This window comes from Andrena cerasifolii, chromosome 5, assembly GCF_050908995.1.
Source record: "Andrena cerasifolii isolate SP2316 chromosome 5, iyAndCera1_principal, whole genome shotgun sequence".
Lineage (NCBI taxonomy): Eukaryota > Metazoa > Arthropoda > Insecta > Hymenoptera > Andrenidae > Andrena > Andrena cerasifolii.
In genome coordinates, this window is record NC_135122.1 from 652,583 (window position 1) to 670,803 (window position 18,221).

Sequence of the window (18,221 nt, forward strand, 5' to 3'; positions counted from 1 at the left end):
AACGTGGGGAAATCTTCAAAAGACACCCCGACACCTCCAGAGGGCAATCCCCCGGAGGGTGGCCGTGGGGTTTTAGTGGATAAAAATCTCACACTACCCTGGCGGCCCCGGGGGATTGCCCTCTGGAGGTGTCGGGGTGTCTTTTGAAGATTTCCCCACGTTAAAAAAAACTTTAATTGTATTTATCTATTTAAAAGAGTTAATAATGAATGTTACTACCGTTACCTTTTTTCTTACAGTTCATACAGTGTGGAAAAAATAAAGTGTGAAAAAAAATGTATTAGAACACAGGCGGAATCGAACTCACAACCGCAACAACACCACGCAGACGTCTTATCGAATACTCCACCGGACAATTCTAAATTCACGTTATCTTTTATGCTTTATGTGGGCACTATGAAATTTTTAATAATTTATATATAAATATCTCCATTATTAATGTCCATTGGCTAAAACGCTTGGAGACCTATTTACTTATTTTTAACATAGATTCATCGTGCGCAGGCTCATCAAAATCGATGTATATTACATGGTGTCCTCCCCTTGTTAGTTTAAAAATCTTCTTAACTTGATTAAAATTTCACATGTAATTTTTATATCTCATACTACAATGTAGTAAAGTTATATTAACGAAAATGTAATTAAATAGGTTTATAATCTTTATCAAATGACATTAACCTAATATGCTAATAAAAACAGGTAATCAAATTTTGTTAATGCAGAATATTCCTTCGTATAAAAATGATGTATGTATATGAATATACTGCTTTTACAGAACCTTGTTACTATATATCCGATAAGAGAATGTGTTGTACAAAAACATTTGTATATTACACATATTCGTAAACGCGTAATAATAATAAAAAAGATATACTTAGAGCGGCATTCAAGATCTTATTACTAGCACTACTTCTAAACGCAGCTGCATCGCCCATTTGGAATGTATAAGTTGGACTTGACATGCGTCCATCTCCACCATTACTGAATGCAAGTACACGCAAATGATACGCTTTACCGGGACTGAGATTGGTAATGTCAGTTTCTAATTTTGAACCACCAAGTATAATAGTATCATTTGCAGTGCTCATATCTTGATCCAATTCCCAAACACGTATCTTGTATCCTATTAATGGTTCTTCTTCTAAACTTGGTTGTACATAACGCCATACAACTCTAACCGTCGACGGATTTACACCGTACACATTCACAGAAGACGGTGGCTTTTGTGGTGCTTTTCTGTATGTTCTTTCCAGATATCGTTCGCTTTCAGGACCTTCTCCAGCAGAATTATATGCCATTACTTTAACATAGTAGTAAGTATCGGGCTGCAAACCAACTACAAGAGCCCAAGGTCTTGTACTTCGGGATAAATAATATACTGCATCTTCTTCACGATTGCTTTCTTTCCAATATTTTATTCTATGACCTATCAACTTGCCTCGTATCCTTTCACGAGTCTGTTCAATTGGTGCCCAACTAACTTTTAAACTAGTACTGTTATAGCTATGAGCAACAACCTGTTGTGGCGCTACTTGTGGCATGTCTTCTGCGCTGAATATTGTAACTGCGTCGGAAATTGGTCCGAAACCTAATGCATTAGCTGCTTGAACTTTAACTTCGTATTCTGTATAATAGAATTGTTGTGGTATTTGTATGACACTTCGTCCAACATTTCCATATTCTTTTAGGGACAATGACTGAAACTCTGTTTCATGATACTTTCGACGCCAAAAGACTTTATAGTAAATTTGTGGTCCGTTTTGATCAGAGGGTGGCAAAGGGTCCCATGTGATTGTAAGATCTCCAATCTTTCCTCCACCTCCGCCTATGTTGGATGGAACTTTGCTCGGTTTATCTGACGGAGTACTGTATTGTGGGGATGGTGATGACGGTAAGCTGTATCCCAATTCATTAAACGCAGATACACAAAATTCGTAGGTGGTGTAAGGATTTAAAATATTCTCTAAATAAGCTTCCTTTCTGCCATTATATCTATCTATTTCCACAGCAGTAATATCTGAAATAGTACACATATTATAGGGATTTGTATCACCGAATTTATCAGTAATGTAGATTATACATCTTTCTACATACTTTCTATGATATTAAACCATGTATGATTCCAATTCGTTCTGGCGCTTACAGTATACATGATAATAAGTTTGCCATTAAGAGCACCATCAGTCCAACGTAATGTTGTGGAAGTTTTTACAATATTTACAACTTGCACACCTCCAGGTGGTCCCGGTGGCCCTTCTATTGTGACTGTAGTTTTACTAGAGATTTTGCCGACAGCACTTTTAATTATACATTCGTATTCTCCTCCTTCCGCAAATGTAGCATTTATAATATTAAGTTGTTCACTATCAATATGCAATCTTGGATTGTTCATTAAATCTTCATCTCGGATTCGTAAACCATTATGTTTCCATATATACGCTACATCTAGCATTTCATCAATCTCCCCCATACAACGTAGAGTTTGATTTTGCATTATTGCTGTTGTTATGCGTTGCGGTAATCTTTCCACAAATTGTGGGCCATCTTTATTTAAAATTTAACATTTTAAACGCAACTTGCTAAAATAAATGAGTGTTATAAACAAAAATTAACTTACGTAAAACTATCAATCGTCCGCGAGTTTCATCTGTTCCGTATTGATTTGTTGCAGTGCAAACGTAAGTACCTTCGTCATCCCTCGACACAGGACTGATTATAAGATTACCAGTTTCTAATATTCTTCGTCTACCACCAGAACCAATTACATTTCCATCCTTTTTCCAAACAAATTTTGGTCTGGGTGCAGCTTCAGGAATGCAGAAAATTGTAATATTACCTCTTTCAGCTGCATAAGTTTCAGGCTCCATGGGTCGTTTTTTGAAGGATGGCTTTAATGCTACAATTTTTAAAAAGTAGTAGGTATATTAACACTACTGTAATTTTTCAAACATATTAGACTGAACTTCAAATCTAAATCTTTTACTTATGACATAACTGCACTGACTATTACATTGTTAACTTTAGGTACAGTTACATGTTACCTTTTATTTTCGTAGGATTATGATTATAATTATTAATAGGAAAAATACTCTGACTCAGTGTTTCCCAACCTTTTTTGAGTCTCGACCCCCTTTTATAATATTAAAATAACATGCGACTCTCTCCCCCCCCCCCCTCACCATATCAGATAAGATAAATTTAATAAGGTAGAAAAACACATTCAAAATAGATATTTCAGATTATAATTCTAACATAATAATATTTTTTAAAAAAAAGGTCAAAAACCGTGGCGACCTCCCAAAAAACACTTCGCGACCCACCGGTTGGGAATCACTGCTCTAGCTTGCACTTGAAAACATAGTTACGATCAAGCTAATGCTCTAATTCAGTTAAGTAATGAATTTGGCTTGCAGTAAATTATTTTTTTAAATTTATATTCTCTTCCGATTTTATTGAGCTGAAGACGAATAGTTGAGTACCAACTTACACAAAACTCTAAGTTGTGCAGACGAGTATTTTGTCTTTAATTGATTTTTTGCACGGCATTGATACATAGCTTGATCTCTTTCTGGATCTAAATATTGTATACTTAACACATTGTCTTGTATAGAATATCGATCCTTATCTTCAGGATGAAGTGTTTCAATATCCAATAATTCACCATTCCTAACCCAACTGTAAGTTACATCTGGTATTCCAAACGCTTCGCAAGTCCAAGTTAATTCTCCTCTGTTATCTGTGTGTTTATCCACTAATGGAATAGTAAAATTAGGAGCAGCTTGTATAGTTAGTCTTACAGAATTTTCAATTGACAATCTGTCATTGTAAACTCTACAAACATACTCTCCTTGATCGTCAACATGTACTTTTGATATTATTAATACCCTGTTATAACTAATTGTGTATGCTCCACGTGGTAACAGTGCCCCTCTTCTTGTCCAATTGTATGACGGAACAGGGCTATATCAAATTAAACAGTATTTATATTCTAATTGTGTAATTATTAATGACGTTAATAAAATTAATGTAATGGAAATCATTATATATCAACATGTAGTATATATGCATGGCTCGGCTGCAACTATTCATATTGCATATTCAATATGACTATTCAATTGTATATTTTTACTAAACAACTTACTATCCAAATGCAATGCATTCGAGTCTCACTTCCTCTCCAGCAATTGGAGCCTCTGGAAATGCTTTCGGAAAATTATTAGGAAACTTTAACTGTTGAAATGAAGCTGAAAAGCAAAAGAACCTATAAGAATATTAAAAATCGCATACTGTAGGAAAAGTTGAAATTATATAAGTATGTAATCTTTAATAATAAAAGGAAATATAACCTGAATTTATGCAAACTTTTTATACCCCATATATAAATGATAGGAGATAATACATATTTGATAAAAAAGAAGTACTTACAATGTGGGTCAACTCTCAATGGAAAGAATGGCCCATTACGACCAGTATCAGAGGCAACACTTTGAACATTGCAGGAATAGTTTCCACGATCAATCATTTCTAATGCAGAAAAATAAAGCGCCCCATCATGGGAAACAAAAACACGTTTATCTTCTTCCACAAAATTAGGAAAATAATCACGTGCCCAATAATATTTTACCCCGGGAAAATGTTGTGGTGGATCACAATATACAGCTTTACCCCAATTTTGATCTCCACGTTCCTCAGAGCGTTTTAAATTAAATTCCAAAATATATCCAAATGACAATTCTACACTTTCAGATATAATTGTACCAAACTCATTTGTTGCTTTACAATGATATGAACCTCTGTCTGCTGTCTAAAAACAATTAGTCAATATTCTTGAAACGATTTTCTCTAAATACATAAATTTTATAAAATTTTAAATACAATTACCTGATCAGGTTCATAAATAATTAAAGTGCCACCACTGACTGTATATCTGGTATTGTTTAGTGGATCTATTCTTGTTGCAATTAATCTATCATTTTCATAATCTTCCTTAAACCATTCATAAGTTGGTGCAGAATAACCACCAGCAAGACAGCTTAAAGTAACATCATTACTTATCTTCCTTTTTGATACATCAAATACTTTATCTACGGGTTGTTTAATAAAGTATGGCCCTCTAGGTATTTGAGTGGGGTTACTAATTTCAATACCATACTGATAGGTACGGTCATCTTCTACTAAGTTATGTAAATTAGATATTGGAGCTTCACAAATATATAACAATTTTTCTCTGCCAGTTATTTTTTCTAGTCCCCAATGTTGTAGATTGTTATGGTAAGAATATGCTAAATAGTCTCTAGCAAAGTTATTATCATTTGGTTCAGGTAAAAATGCATTGTCCATGTTTAGTAACTGAGTATTATCTCCTTCATTTATCCAGTTTCCATTTTGATGTTTCATACCAGTGTACCATTTATGATGTTGAGGATCTTGCCACAACAACTGCTGTAATATAAACCCATGTTCCTCCAAGGAATTAATCGTAACAAGATCGCTTTGGTAAGCTTGACAATTTTTTCTTGCTTCTTCTCTTTCCTTAAGTGGACTTTTTATAAAACGATAACATGATTCTTGGAATGATATCCAGTGTTGTGGACATCGATGCATTATTTCTCCATAAAAAACATTTTGAGTAAGTACATTCGGTGAGACAATAAGAACATATGCCAACATTATTTGTATATGATACATTGCTATGCGTACTTCGATGTTGTTGATAAGTTGTTAAGTTCTCTGTAATTATAAATTATACCATTAGCTGCTAGTGCAAATTGTTTAGTAAATTGAAATGGAAGACACAGTCTCATTATAGTTTCATTACTTTAAATGAAATTAAGTATTTATCAAAACGCACCGTTTTCACAAAAAGTTGATGAAGTTTTAACATGGATGAAGTGATCTATGTATTAGATGAAAAAAATGTTCAAAGTTTTTCAGAAAATTACACGTTTGCGACATATAGTTCCTTAACATTTTTTGCTTTTAACAAGCAGAATAAGTTGATGTGAAAAAATTACATTAAATTTCAATGTTATAAACAATTTGCGGCAAGTTTTCTTACAAATATCTACCGATCCAGAGGTGTAAAATCATCCCTGAAAAAAGTGACCATCACTTTTTGTACACTTTTTTGTACAAATATAATTTTTTTTTCTTTTACAGAATAGTAATTTCATCCATTACGTTAAAAATTCTTCACAACTACAGATTAATAAATCAGTTTTACAATAAAGTGAATGATATTGAATCAGTTCCTAGTTTTATAATACCACTTCCCATACAGCACACTGTTGCAGGTTGAATTGCAATTTTGCTGCAATATTGTGGAGACATTGGCGTGCAATACTGCAATGGCAACGTTTGTGCAATGGTGCGGGAATCTTGCGCACACACTGCCGTGGAATATTGTTCACATATTGCCATAAAATACACGTGGAATATTGCGTATATATTGCCATGGAATATTGTGGTGGCAACGTTCGTGCAATATACCTGCAATATTGCGCACTAGGGTGGCTCTTGGTGAAATTTTTTTCATGATTTTCTCCCCCCCCCCCCCCAGAATAGTTCCAAATAATACAAACAAATTCTGTGTAAAGTTTGAGCCCAATCGAATAACGGGAAAAGGTGCCTCTGGGCCCTTGAACATTTAAATAATTATTTAGCAGCTTACAAAGTCTATTTGATATAATATCCTCCAAGTTATTGATTACATAAAAAAATATTGTTGTGTCAAGGCGCCTGGGGTCGAGATTCTGGCAAAGAATCTCGGGGTGCTCCGGGTCGTCCTACAGGGTCGTCGTGCAACGGGCTCCGAAGGTTCGGGTGAGAATGTCGGGACGGAAGGATTCGGTTGAGAACCGAAGGTAGGGGATCCTTGCGGTTTAAAGAGTTGGAACTCACCGTAAGGTTTAAACAAGTTTATTCTGTCCTGATCTGAGTGACACTGGTACTATGCCTAATCAGGCGTGAATCTTGTGTAAAGTCTGTATCAAGTCTGAGCTCGCATTGCTCGTACATCGTTCTTATACTTTAACCGGGGCGAAGCGGGGATCATCGGGGATCTCCGTCTTTCGCGCGTTTTTCGGGTGTTTCACCATGTACTGATGGTCTCGGAGCGCTTCCGAGAAACCTTTTGCGGTTGTGCCGGATTTCGGCGGTCGATTGTGACAATCGGAATGAACCGCGGTGTCGTTACGCTTGGGCGTTGGTTGGGTTACAACAATTGGTCAAACAAAAATTGTAGAACCAGACAATGTGCATCTTTTATGTTGTAGGTATTACTTTTTCTCGCGCGACAAACGTTTTTCGGAAAAAGTCCGAAAAACAAATAAAAAACATTTTTCTTTTTCAAATTTTTCAAATTTGAATCCTTCTCAAACATTTTTTGTTTATTTTGTTGAAAAAAATTGGCCAGCCTTTGGGCCTGGCATTCCTAACCCAGACCTTTGTCAGGTAGGTATCTGTTTCAACAGGCAAGGCCACCCGCGACGCCAGCAAGACCGTCCCCGGTCCTTGCTATTCCAGCGGGTTTTCTTCCAGTGAAAATCAGTAAATTTGCAAGCGCAATATCTCAAAAACCAGTGGAAATCAAGTGTATACATTAATGCTTATTGAATTTGTCTTAGAACGCACTATCAACTCACCTCTTCAAAAAAATTAGTTCCATTTAAAAAACCGAACTTGACCATCGTATCTTTTAAAATAATAATCGAAGAAAAATTCGTCTGCGCTAATAAATTGGCCCTCTCGAACCATGCAATCCCATGTAAAAAAAAAATTTTATCTCCAATACTTTAGCAGATATCCAACTGTCCAGTCTTCCCGCGGACACTCTGTGTATCTTCGATATTTTTGCGAATTTCGATCCCAATTTTTCAGGAAACATTCATGACATAACAAACAGTGAAAATATGGAAAAACATTTTTTTTATCATCTTGGCATATCTCGGTATATGCCTGCCCCCTTAAATGTTTACAAAATAGTCCTCGAAAATAAAAATTACAATTTTTTGTTTCGCCATCACAAATAAAAAGTGTTCGAGTAGGATTTAAACTTTCAAAATTTGAAAAGAAAATGTTTTTTTTCTCAGTTTTTCGAACTTTTTTCGAAAACCGTCTGAAAAAGTAATACAAAATAAAAATGCACCTTATTTGGATCTACAACTTTTGTTTGACATATTTTCTTATGTAATTAATAACTTGGGGGATATTATATGTTATATGTGTTAAATAATAAATTAAATGTTCAAGGGCCTTTTCCCATTATTCGATCAGGGTCAAACTTCACACAGATTTCTTTTTTATTATTTGGAACTATTCTGGGGGGTGCCACGAAGAAAATTCAGAAGTCGAAAATAAGAGCCATCCTAATGCGCGCACATTGCCGTGCAGTATTCCTGCAATGCCACCTACCATTTAAACCTAAAATATTTCCGTTGTTTTTAATGATAAGAGAAAATGTCTACGAATAAAAATATTTGCTTCAGAGGGGCAATTAGTGTGATGGAAATTTTTTTCTCACAGTCATGTTTCCCGAAATTTCAAGGTCATCGACGTTATTTTTAATGGAATAACGTATTTTCATTAGTGTAACGCAAGGAGCTGTTTTTATCGGCTAGCTGAGAACAATCAGCCGAACGTCGAACAGTCCTGTTGCTAAGAATTAAATCAGTGAGAAGAATTGCAGTAGTGTAGGTCAGCCCTGCAACGGGCGGGTTTGATCCGTCCGTCACCCGACTGTAACTCGATGCACCCGAACCGCCCGGACCCGAACTTTCACTAACCCGCCGACGTCGGGTCATCGTTGATTTCTATCCAGCCGAGGCGCCCGAGAATGTTGTATACGCGTGGTGACGTCATGACGCCTCGGGCGGATAGAAATCAACGATGACCCGACTTATCCGCCGCGGGCACGGGCGGGTCAGGTGGGTCGAAAAATGGCCGGGTAACGGGCAGGTTGACCCGCGATATACCCGCCCGTTGCAGAGCTCTGGTGTAGGTGCGTGCTCGTAGGCGGGTAGCGTAAGTATATATGGCTGGGTTCCTTGTGGGGCCCTAGTGCAGAGCAGGTCCCGTAATATAATTCGGGGGGATCATGAAAGTTCCAAAACATTTGCTACTGCCGGTATTTCGTATGACTTGAAGGTTCGATTTTACTGATAATAAAACATTTATTCCTATCCTTAATAACTATTATAACTTATCTTTTCACCGACACATAAAATATTTATGGGTAACGCTATAGAAAAAAAAAAGACAAATTCAACCGTGTATAATATGTTGTCGTTCAAATGACCTTCGGACAAATAAATTAAGACTTGGATAGAAGACTTGGAAATTGGACGTGATGGAACTGGTCAGTGGCCAGCACGCTCACCTGACTTGACTTCACCCGATTTATTTTTCTGAGGTACATTAAAAAGTAAAGTGTACGTCAACGTGTTATGGCAGAATTTAAGAACATCACCCCCGAAATATTAGATAACTAAGTAGCTTAAAGCAAAGTTGGGCGTACAATGGTACTTCTTTAGTTTCAGGCATATAGAAAATGCAATTTTTTGGTGTATTGTTCTAGGTCCAACGGTATAGGTGAGGTTAAACACCGTGGAAAACGTCGTTCTGCAAGATTTCGCGTATCACGCCTCTACAGCCGCCATTTTGTACGAAAAAACATACCAGTTTTCCGTCCAGAGTTGTACATATTGAATTTTCCATTTATTTCATTATCTTCCTAAAAAACATTGCCGAAAATGACTATAACTTTGCTTCGACCAAGGTGGCCTAACACCTTAATGTGAGGAGTGTATTCAGTAATTAAATTATTTTAATACTTTTCGGAAATGAAAGTTTGAAATTACATAAAAAGAATGCTGACTGACACATACTATCAATAATCTTACTAAAATACATTTGCATTAACATTATTGTTTCATTATGAAATATTTCTATATTATAGTAAATAATGACAACAGAACAATTATATTTTAACTGATAATTTTCTCTAAAGATTAATGAAATTAATTGTGAAATCAGTTTAAGATGGGAACCCTATTTTATGGGCTAAAACAGCAAAATTTGTGATTTTTTTTAAGAAATCAGCAATTCGATTCATCCGAAAGGGTATAGCCAGTTAAAATGGTCAAATGTGCCCCTGAACCGAATTCAACTCGCGATAAATCATTCGAAAGCTTATAAAAAAACGAACCATTTGTGGCAAGTTTCAACTTTATATCTCGACCCAGAGGTAGTAAAGGACAAAAGTAGAAAATCAGGTTTTTGCCGAATTTCTGCTATACTAGTGCACGACAAATTTGGAAAAAAATCAGAGGCATTTCTGTTACCGAGGCACACATTAGGGAATCGTTTCCGATTTTTAAATTGAAAAACCAAGCTGTGAAAAATAAAAAACGCCAAAAATGCTGAAAAATGTCGGTTGTGTTTCGAAGCAGTCTTAGTACTATAATTATATTTTTACTGTAAGTCCGCATCATTGTTACTATTGTCCTTATTTTTTCAGATTTTTTAATTTTGGGCGCCGCAGTTAAATAAATTAAAAACCATTGAATCACGTTGACCCCTATGTAGCCAGCTCTTACACTATAATAGCCGCGAATACAGCCCCAAAGTTTAAAATTCGGTAGCCGAATGTCGAATCTACATTCACTTCGAAATGCTTTGAATTTTTTAATTTTTTCGCCGATAACTGGTCATCGCTTTGTCAGACTCCCTTTTCCGCTTTTTCGGAGACCGCTTTTTTATAGGTCGCGATGCTCGTCTAAACTCACGTCTTTTCCCCTTTGCGTCTACACATACGCGTCGCACAATGGGGCACGTAACATAGAATTCGCGGAAAAACCTCATAACTTCGGTGTTTCCCAATATTTTTTTAATACTTTTTGTTATATTATTTGTTAATAGCCAACGGTTATATGGACAGGAACATTAATAAAATTGAAGCATTTTTAACAAATGAAATAATAAACTCCGTAAACATTGTGTTTCATAATTATTTAAAAATCCAGTTCAGATTTCACGTGAAACAACGAATTTTAGAAATCATCTTCATCTATATAAATAAAAATGTAACTGTTCGTTTGTTCAAAATCTTAAACCTCCGAAACCACTGGACGGATTGTGATGCTGGTTGCACCGTGGTGTAAAGCATTTCTCGAGGAAGGTTTATATGTATGCGACATTAAGCTATGACAAATAGAAGCCGAGCAATGACGATTTTAGTGAAGCAAGGTTTTCGTGAATCGCAGCGCTCACAGAACAGCTAACGATGGGACTCGCATCCCCACCACTGTACGGGCAACCGTCACGCGCATCTCTTTCGCGCAGAGCGCAGAACACTATATAGATTCTACCTATGCACGTATGGACCTGTTCCGATTTCAATTATCAAAGATCGATCTGCTTTAGTTCAACCAAATAATGCCTCGCAGAAGATCAAAATTAGGTCGTCGAACACGCGGAGCAGAAGCAGTGCGACGAGTAATTGCAAATCAAACTGAGGAAGAACGGGCATCATCGAACGAGCGAAACAGACAAAGAATGGCTCAAATACGTGTCGAGGAAACAGCAGAGCGACGTGCAGCCAGACTTGAGGATGCACGGTTGCGAACACAGCGATCGCGTTCGCCAGTTTCAGATCTGCTTCGTTATCAACAGAATGAACGCGACAAGCTGAGAATGGCTGAAAGACGTCAACGAGAAACAGCAGATCAACGTCAAACACGACTCCGTGCTCAGCAATCACGCGATTACAATCGTCTTGCATTCCGGCACAACCCAGTTGATGATTATAATTTGAGCCGGTATGTTCTCATCGGCACTATGACTGAAGTGTGTCCTTATTGCAAGGCTCTGAAATTTAATGGAGAAACGAAAGGAATGTGTTGCGCCGCCGGAAAAATTAAACTTCCTCAACTTGGAGAACCACCAGAGCCATTAAAAACTTTGGTTGCCGGATATACTACCGAATTAAAGCATTTCCTATCTAACATCAGGAAATACAACTCATGCTTCCAAATGACGTCATTCGGCGCAGAAATCGTAACAGCTCAATTCATGCCAACTATCAAAGTGAAAGGACAAATTTATCATAAAGCCGGCTCCCTGCTTCCTTTTCCAGATGGTCAACATAAATTCCTACAAATGTATTTCATCGGTGATAGCAATGATGAATTGAATGCACGCTGCGGAATTACTACCGGCATAAAAAGGTCCATCGTTTCCCAACTGCAAGAGCTTTTTCACGAAAAAAACAATTTAGTGCGTTTGTTCAAAACAGCAATTGACATGATGCCATCTGATACACACAAGATTGTTATTCATGCTGACAAGACGCCTGCTGGAGAACATGTGCGAAGATTCAATGCTCCAACTATAAACGAAGTGGCAATTGTTATAGTCGGAGATCAATTCCAACCTAGAGATATTGTTCTTCATCGGAGAAACGATCAATTGACAAAAGTTGCAGAAACTCATCGGTGCTACGATGCCCTGCAATATCCAATCATTTTTTGGGATGGTGACTCCCGAACTGGCCGTATCAGTATCTTCATCAGATGGCAAGTACATTATCTCTTGATGCATATGATTTCGTCCATCGGATGTTGATGGTTCCTCTACTATACGCTCCTCGGCTACTTCTTCTGGATGTTGTCCTACGGCAGTGTCGTCTACTGATTTTGCCTTTTCCTGTTTCTTCTGAAGGGTCAAAGGCCTTCTCTTTTCGCGATATACTTTCCGTTTCGAAAATCTCCTTGCGGACGGACGTAAGTGTCGCGAACGAAACGGAGAATTATTGTCCATATCTTCTTGCACATCCTGCATATTCACATTTAGAGTGTCACTCATTTCACACTAAACCAACAAACACAACACAAACACAAAGACAATACAACACAACGCACCACGACTCAAAATCCTTCTAACCGTTACAAAAAAAACGTAAACGCGAACCGTGAACGTGAAATGTGAATCCAAAAATTCGTATGTGGTGCGAACTGAAACAAATGACGCTCTACAAACCAGGCAACGGCGCAAACAGTCCGCTGCGTGGAGCGTCATTCTGCTGAAAGACGCCAACCAGGTGGACGCTCAAGAAACAAATGGAGAGTATGCATAATGTAAGTATTATATTGTATACTGTTATACAAAGTGATTCTCTGGCTAGAGTCTACAAAGGCGATGCCGCCAATAAACCGCGCCTCGCTGAGTTTCGTGGATTTCGACGCTCGAAATTAGCTTGGGGCCATTTTCATCGTGACGACATAAGGAATCGGTTGACGCCATTTTCGCAAATATCTGATGAGAAATGCAGAACGTGAAATTCATCACTTCAACGAAACTCAGCGAGGCGCGGCTTATTCGCGGCATTTTCTTTACGATTCTAGCGAGAGAATCACGCTGTGCAATCTTACTATTTGCCATAAAATAATACATTCATTATTTCATTTCCAGATCAAGGATGCATTGACCTGGCGTCAGCCGGGAAATGAGGACGGAGACGGAGGAGACAATGGGAGAGAGGAGAAAGACAGAAAGAAGGAGGAAACGCAAAAAGAGAGGGAGATTTTGAAAACTAAAAAAGAAGCGGAGGAGAAGAAAAAGGAGGAGGAAACACGAAAATTAAAAAAAGAAATGGCAAAGGCAAGTTATGTTGAATGTGTGTGTATTTTTCTGAAGTTTGTTTGATATGAACGGCGAAGGCGAAGCCCAGAAAAAACGAAACGACACCGCGTGGTCGAACGTGAAATGTAATCCTACAGCAGAATTTGTATACAAATTAGTAGTGAATCTCGTCTCAAGCGTCGAAATCCACGATACTCAGCGAGGCGCGGCTTATTGGCGGCATCGCCTTTGCAGACACTAGCCACAGAAGCATCGTGTATGCTTACTTCATACCAAACAACTTTGTACGAAACGTGGCAATTGTCAGAACGCTAATTCATTTGGGTCCGAATATTTTTGGGATTCACTATATGTACGGGTAGATGTAAAATTTGTAATTTTTATTGTATTGTTTCAGATGAAAAGAGAGCTGCGCAGGTTGCGCTACAAGCACGACCGTGGCAGTCGCAGAAGCCGTGGAGGATGGCGCCGGGGTGGCCACGGCGGTAGGCGCGGCGGAAACGGGGGAGGGGGGGGATATAATATTTATATTTCATATTAGAATTTAATAAAAAAAAAATCTGATTAGTGGCATGGGTTTTATTTAGAAAAAGTAATAAAAGGGTGGGTGGTGTTAATATCACTATAAATAATTAACTTTCAATAAAATCGTGGGGCACGATATTTCATAACAGGATATGAATCACTTACTTCAACTTCTGGTTGCACATGGTGCTCTACAATTTCATTAGTGAATTAGTTAGTGATATTAACACCATCAAAATTGTAGTACAAGAAAAGAATTATTTTTTAGTTGTTAGTGCATTTTTAATAAAATCGTTTATCATAAAAATTATTTTTTATACATTTTTTATTTTCTAGTTTTTAGTATTTGTCGATTTCTATTTCACAGCTTAGAATTTTTTAGAAATATCTTTTATTGCTGTATATAGTAAACGCTATAATGCTAAAGTCAATAAAAAATAATCATTTTCTTGTACTGCAATTTCGATGGTGATATACTACGAACGGCTGCAAAGTTTTAGTATCATTTCTCGATAAATTTTGTATTTTCGGTAATCGCGGTGCGATTAACTTCCCGAACGTAGAACCTTTTGTCTTTTTCGTAAAGAACGTGATAGTTGGAAGTGGGTTACGATCCATTTCGGTTAGAATGGAAAATATCATATATACGGTTCATTCAATGCCAAGCGGATCACTTTGAACACTCAATGTCTGAGATTTAGTTCAAATTGAATCACAAATTGTGATTGTTTATGTTGTTTGTTTTGATAGAATGTAAAACTTCCACATTTGCTATTGTATCGTCATGAACGTTTCAATAACATACTCCTGAGATTTTCCAGATGAAAATAATTTTAAACACAGTATAAATCGGTTTATTTTTAGCATTTTTTAATTAGAATTTAGATTACATTTAGGGAACTGTACTCGTAGTTGACCGTGTACCAATAGTTGACACTTTTATTTTTTATGTCACGGACTTCCATTTCCGGTTTGTAAGAAGCGTGACGTGTGAGTGAGCAGTGTGAGAGATAGGAGTGGATAAGGTGTTAGTAGGGCAGGTAGGGTGTGAAAAGTGGGTACAGAGGGAGAAGGGGGAGCTGGGAGTAAAGGGAGAGATAGGGCGAGGAAAAGGGGAGTGAGGGAGAGGAGGAAAAACAGGGTGGAAGCACGCGAGTGTTGAGGTTAGGGTAAGGACGGAAGGATTGAGCGGGAGTGGAAAAGGCGGGAGAGTGGAGAAAGAGAGGAAGAGAGAGACATCGGGCGGTGAAGAAAGGAAATAAGGATATAGCGGAGACAGTAGATAAAGTAGGGAGTGAGAGAAGGGGAAATAGGCGGAAGGTAAAGAAGATAGGATGGAAGGGAAAGAGGGAGAAAAGGGAGAGGAAAGAGGAAAAGAAAGGGTAGAAACAGAGAGGAAGGTAGATGAAAAGGAAGAAGAAGCGAAAAGGAGAGGTAGGAAAACGAATGCAGAGAGACTGGCAAGGGAAAGGAGCATGAGTGGAGGAAGCATAGGTGAAATTGCGGAGTTGTGGAAGAGAAAGAGAGAGAAAGAGGAACAGGGTCATGGAGAAGAGAGTGGAATAGAAGCGTTCCAAAAGAGTAGAAAGGTAGGAAGATCACCGGAGGGAGAAAGAGAGGGGGGAGGAATAGAGAGGCTATTAAAGGAAATGAGGGCGGATGTGGGAAAGATCTGAAGGAAGTAAAGGAACAAGGGAGAGAGGCGAGGGAAGATATGGCGTCATTAAGAGAGAAAATGGAAGAATGGGAAGAGAAGTGGAGAAGAGAAAAGAAAGAGTTGGGAAATAGAATGGAAAGGGTGGAAAAAAGATTAGAGGAAGTGGAGAGAGAGGAGGAGAAGATCAAGGAAATGGAGGAGAGGCTCAAGAATTTAGAAATGAGGAGGAAAAAGGAGGAGGGAGTCGGAGAAGGAAGGAGAGAGGAAGGGGTGGGGAAGGACGCAGGACGGGAAGAATGGGAAACAAGGGTGCAGGGGATGGAAAGAAAACTAGAAATGAAAGAGACAGAAGAGAGAAGGAAGAACATTATAATTAAAGGGGTAGGTAGGGAGGGAACGGCGATGAGGAGGGCAAAGGAAGTGCTGGATGTAGTAGGGATACAGGGGAGAATAGAGGGAGTGAGGGAGCTTGGAGGAAGAAGGCAAGGGAGGGAGGAAGTGGAGCTGGAGGTGAAAATGGAGAGCATGGAAGTGAAGAGGGAAATAATGAGGAACAAAGGAAAGCTAAGAGGGAGAAAGGAAAGGATAGGGGACGCTCTGACCTGGAAAGAAAGATGCAATGGCAGTTAAGGGTGTTAGGAGAAGAGGAGGAAAGAAAAGGGAATAGAGTGAGAGTAAAGTACGGGAAGATAGAGATAGAGGGGAAAACGTGGTTCTGGGATGAGCAGGGAGAGGTACTAAGAGACTGGAGAGGGAAGGAGAGGGGAAGGGCAGAATGGGGAGCAAAAGAGGTGCGAGAAGGAGAAAGGGGCAGGGAAGAGGTGGGAAAGAAAGAAAGAAGGGAGACAGGGAGCGGAAGGGTAAAAAAACTAAGGGTGGAGGGAGAGAAAAGGGGAGCGACAGAACAAACGGAAGAAACGAAAAGCTGGAAGATAGCGTTCTGGAACGTAGCGGGGGTGGCAAACAAGGAGGTGGAATTTTGGAAGGGGATAGGGGAATGGGAAGTAATAGTGCTTTTGGAGACATGGATAGAAGAGAAGGGATGGGACAGGATTAAGCACAGGCTGCCGACGGGATACAGGTGGAAGACGCAGTGGGCAAAGAGAAGGAATAAGAGGGGGAGAGCGATGGGAGGCATAGTGATAGGGGTGAGGGAAGAAAGAAAGAATAAAGGCGGGGGAGGAGGAATGGACGGTGGTGGCAGTATACGTGAACGAGGACATGGAGGGGGACGAAGAGGAGGAATACACGTACACGGGGGGAAGAGGGGCAACGGTGATCGATTATGTGTTGGGGGATGAGAGGACAAGAATGGGGGTGGAAAGGATGAAGATAGGGGACAGAGTGGAGTCAGATCACTACCCGGTGGTGGTGACGATGAGGGAGGGAGGAGTGGGGGAGAGAAGAGGAAAAGTGAGGGAAAGAAAGGTAGGAGGAGGGCGGTGGTCGGCAAGGATGAAAGAGGAGTTTATGAGGGGGATGGAAGGAGTGGGCATAGAAGGGGAAGGGATACAGGAGGCGGTGAGTAAGATAACAGAAAGGATTAAGGAGGTGATGAGGAAAGGGGAGGAGAAGGGGGACAAGGAGGAAAGGCGGAAGGAGGGGTGGTGGGACGGAGAATCCAGGGAAATGAAGAGGCAGGTGAGAAGAGGGCTAAGGAGATGGAGAGGGGGGGAGGGATCGAGGGAAGAGTATAAAAGGAAAAGGAGAGAGTACAAAGAACTGTGCGAGAGGAAAAAAGGGGAAGAGAGGGAGAGTATGATAAGGGAGGTGGCGGAAGCGAAAACGGAAAACAAAGTATGGGAGATAGTGAACAGGGGAAGGAAAAAAAGGAAGCGGGTGGACGAAAAGATAAAAAGAGAGGAGTGGAAGGAATATTTCATGGGACTGCTAGGGGGAGTGGAAAACAGGGTAAGAATGGGAGGGGAGGGGAGTAGGAGGAAGGGAGAGGAAGAAGGAATAAGCAAAGAGGAAATAAGAAAGGTATTGAGGAGACTGAAGGAGGGAAAGGCGATGGGAGGGGACGGGATACCAAACGAAGCATGGAAATTTGGCGGAGAGAAGGGGGTAGAGGCAGCATGGGAGATTTGCAGGAGGGTATGGGAGGGAGAAGGATGGCCGCAGGAGTGGAAGGAGGGGTTAATAGCGCCACTGGTGAAGAAAGGAAGGGGGACAGGGGTACAGGACTACAGGGGAGTTACGCTTATGCCGACCCTGTATAAGGTGTATGCAGCGGTGCTGGGAGAGAGACTGGAACAGGAGGTGGAAGGTGAGGGGATGATCCCGGAGAGTCAGGCAGGGTTCAGGAGAGGGAGAGGAACAGGGGACCAAATATATGTGCTAAACCACATGATAGGGAAGCAGACCAGAAGGGGCAAGGGGAAACTGGTAGCGCTGTTCG

At 39.5% G+C, this 18,221-nt stretch overlaps 1 protein-coding gene across 1 annotated transcript in view; it reads right to left on the reverse strand.

Moving 5' to 3' along the window:
* Positions 1-726: 726 nt before the first annotated feature.
* The window catches only part of LOC143369379 (contactin), a 43,636-nt gene continuing 26,141 nt past the window's right edge, over positions 727-18,221 (reverse strand). Inside the window, exons 2-8 of the mRNA XM_076813244.1 lie at positions 4,882-5,730; positions 4,426-4,804; positions 4,142-4,244; positions 3,488-3,960; positions 2,618-2,896; positions 2,095-2,544; positions 727-2,017 (exon numbers count right to left, since the gene is read on the reverse strand). Coding sequence (XP_076669359.1) covers positions 831-2,017; positions 2,095-2,544; positions 2,618-2,896; positions 3,488-3,960; positions 4,142-4,244; positions 4,426-4,804; positions 4,882-5,688 — 3,678 coding nt within the window. The 5' untranslated portion in view covers positions 5,689-5,730 and the 3' untranslated portion in view covers positions 727-830. The remainder of the gene's footprint in view (positions 2,018-2,094; positions 2,545-2,617; positions 2,897-3,487; positions 3,961-4,141; positions 4,245-4,425; positions 4,805-4,881; positions 5,731-18,221) is intronic.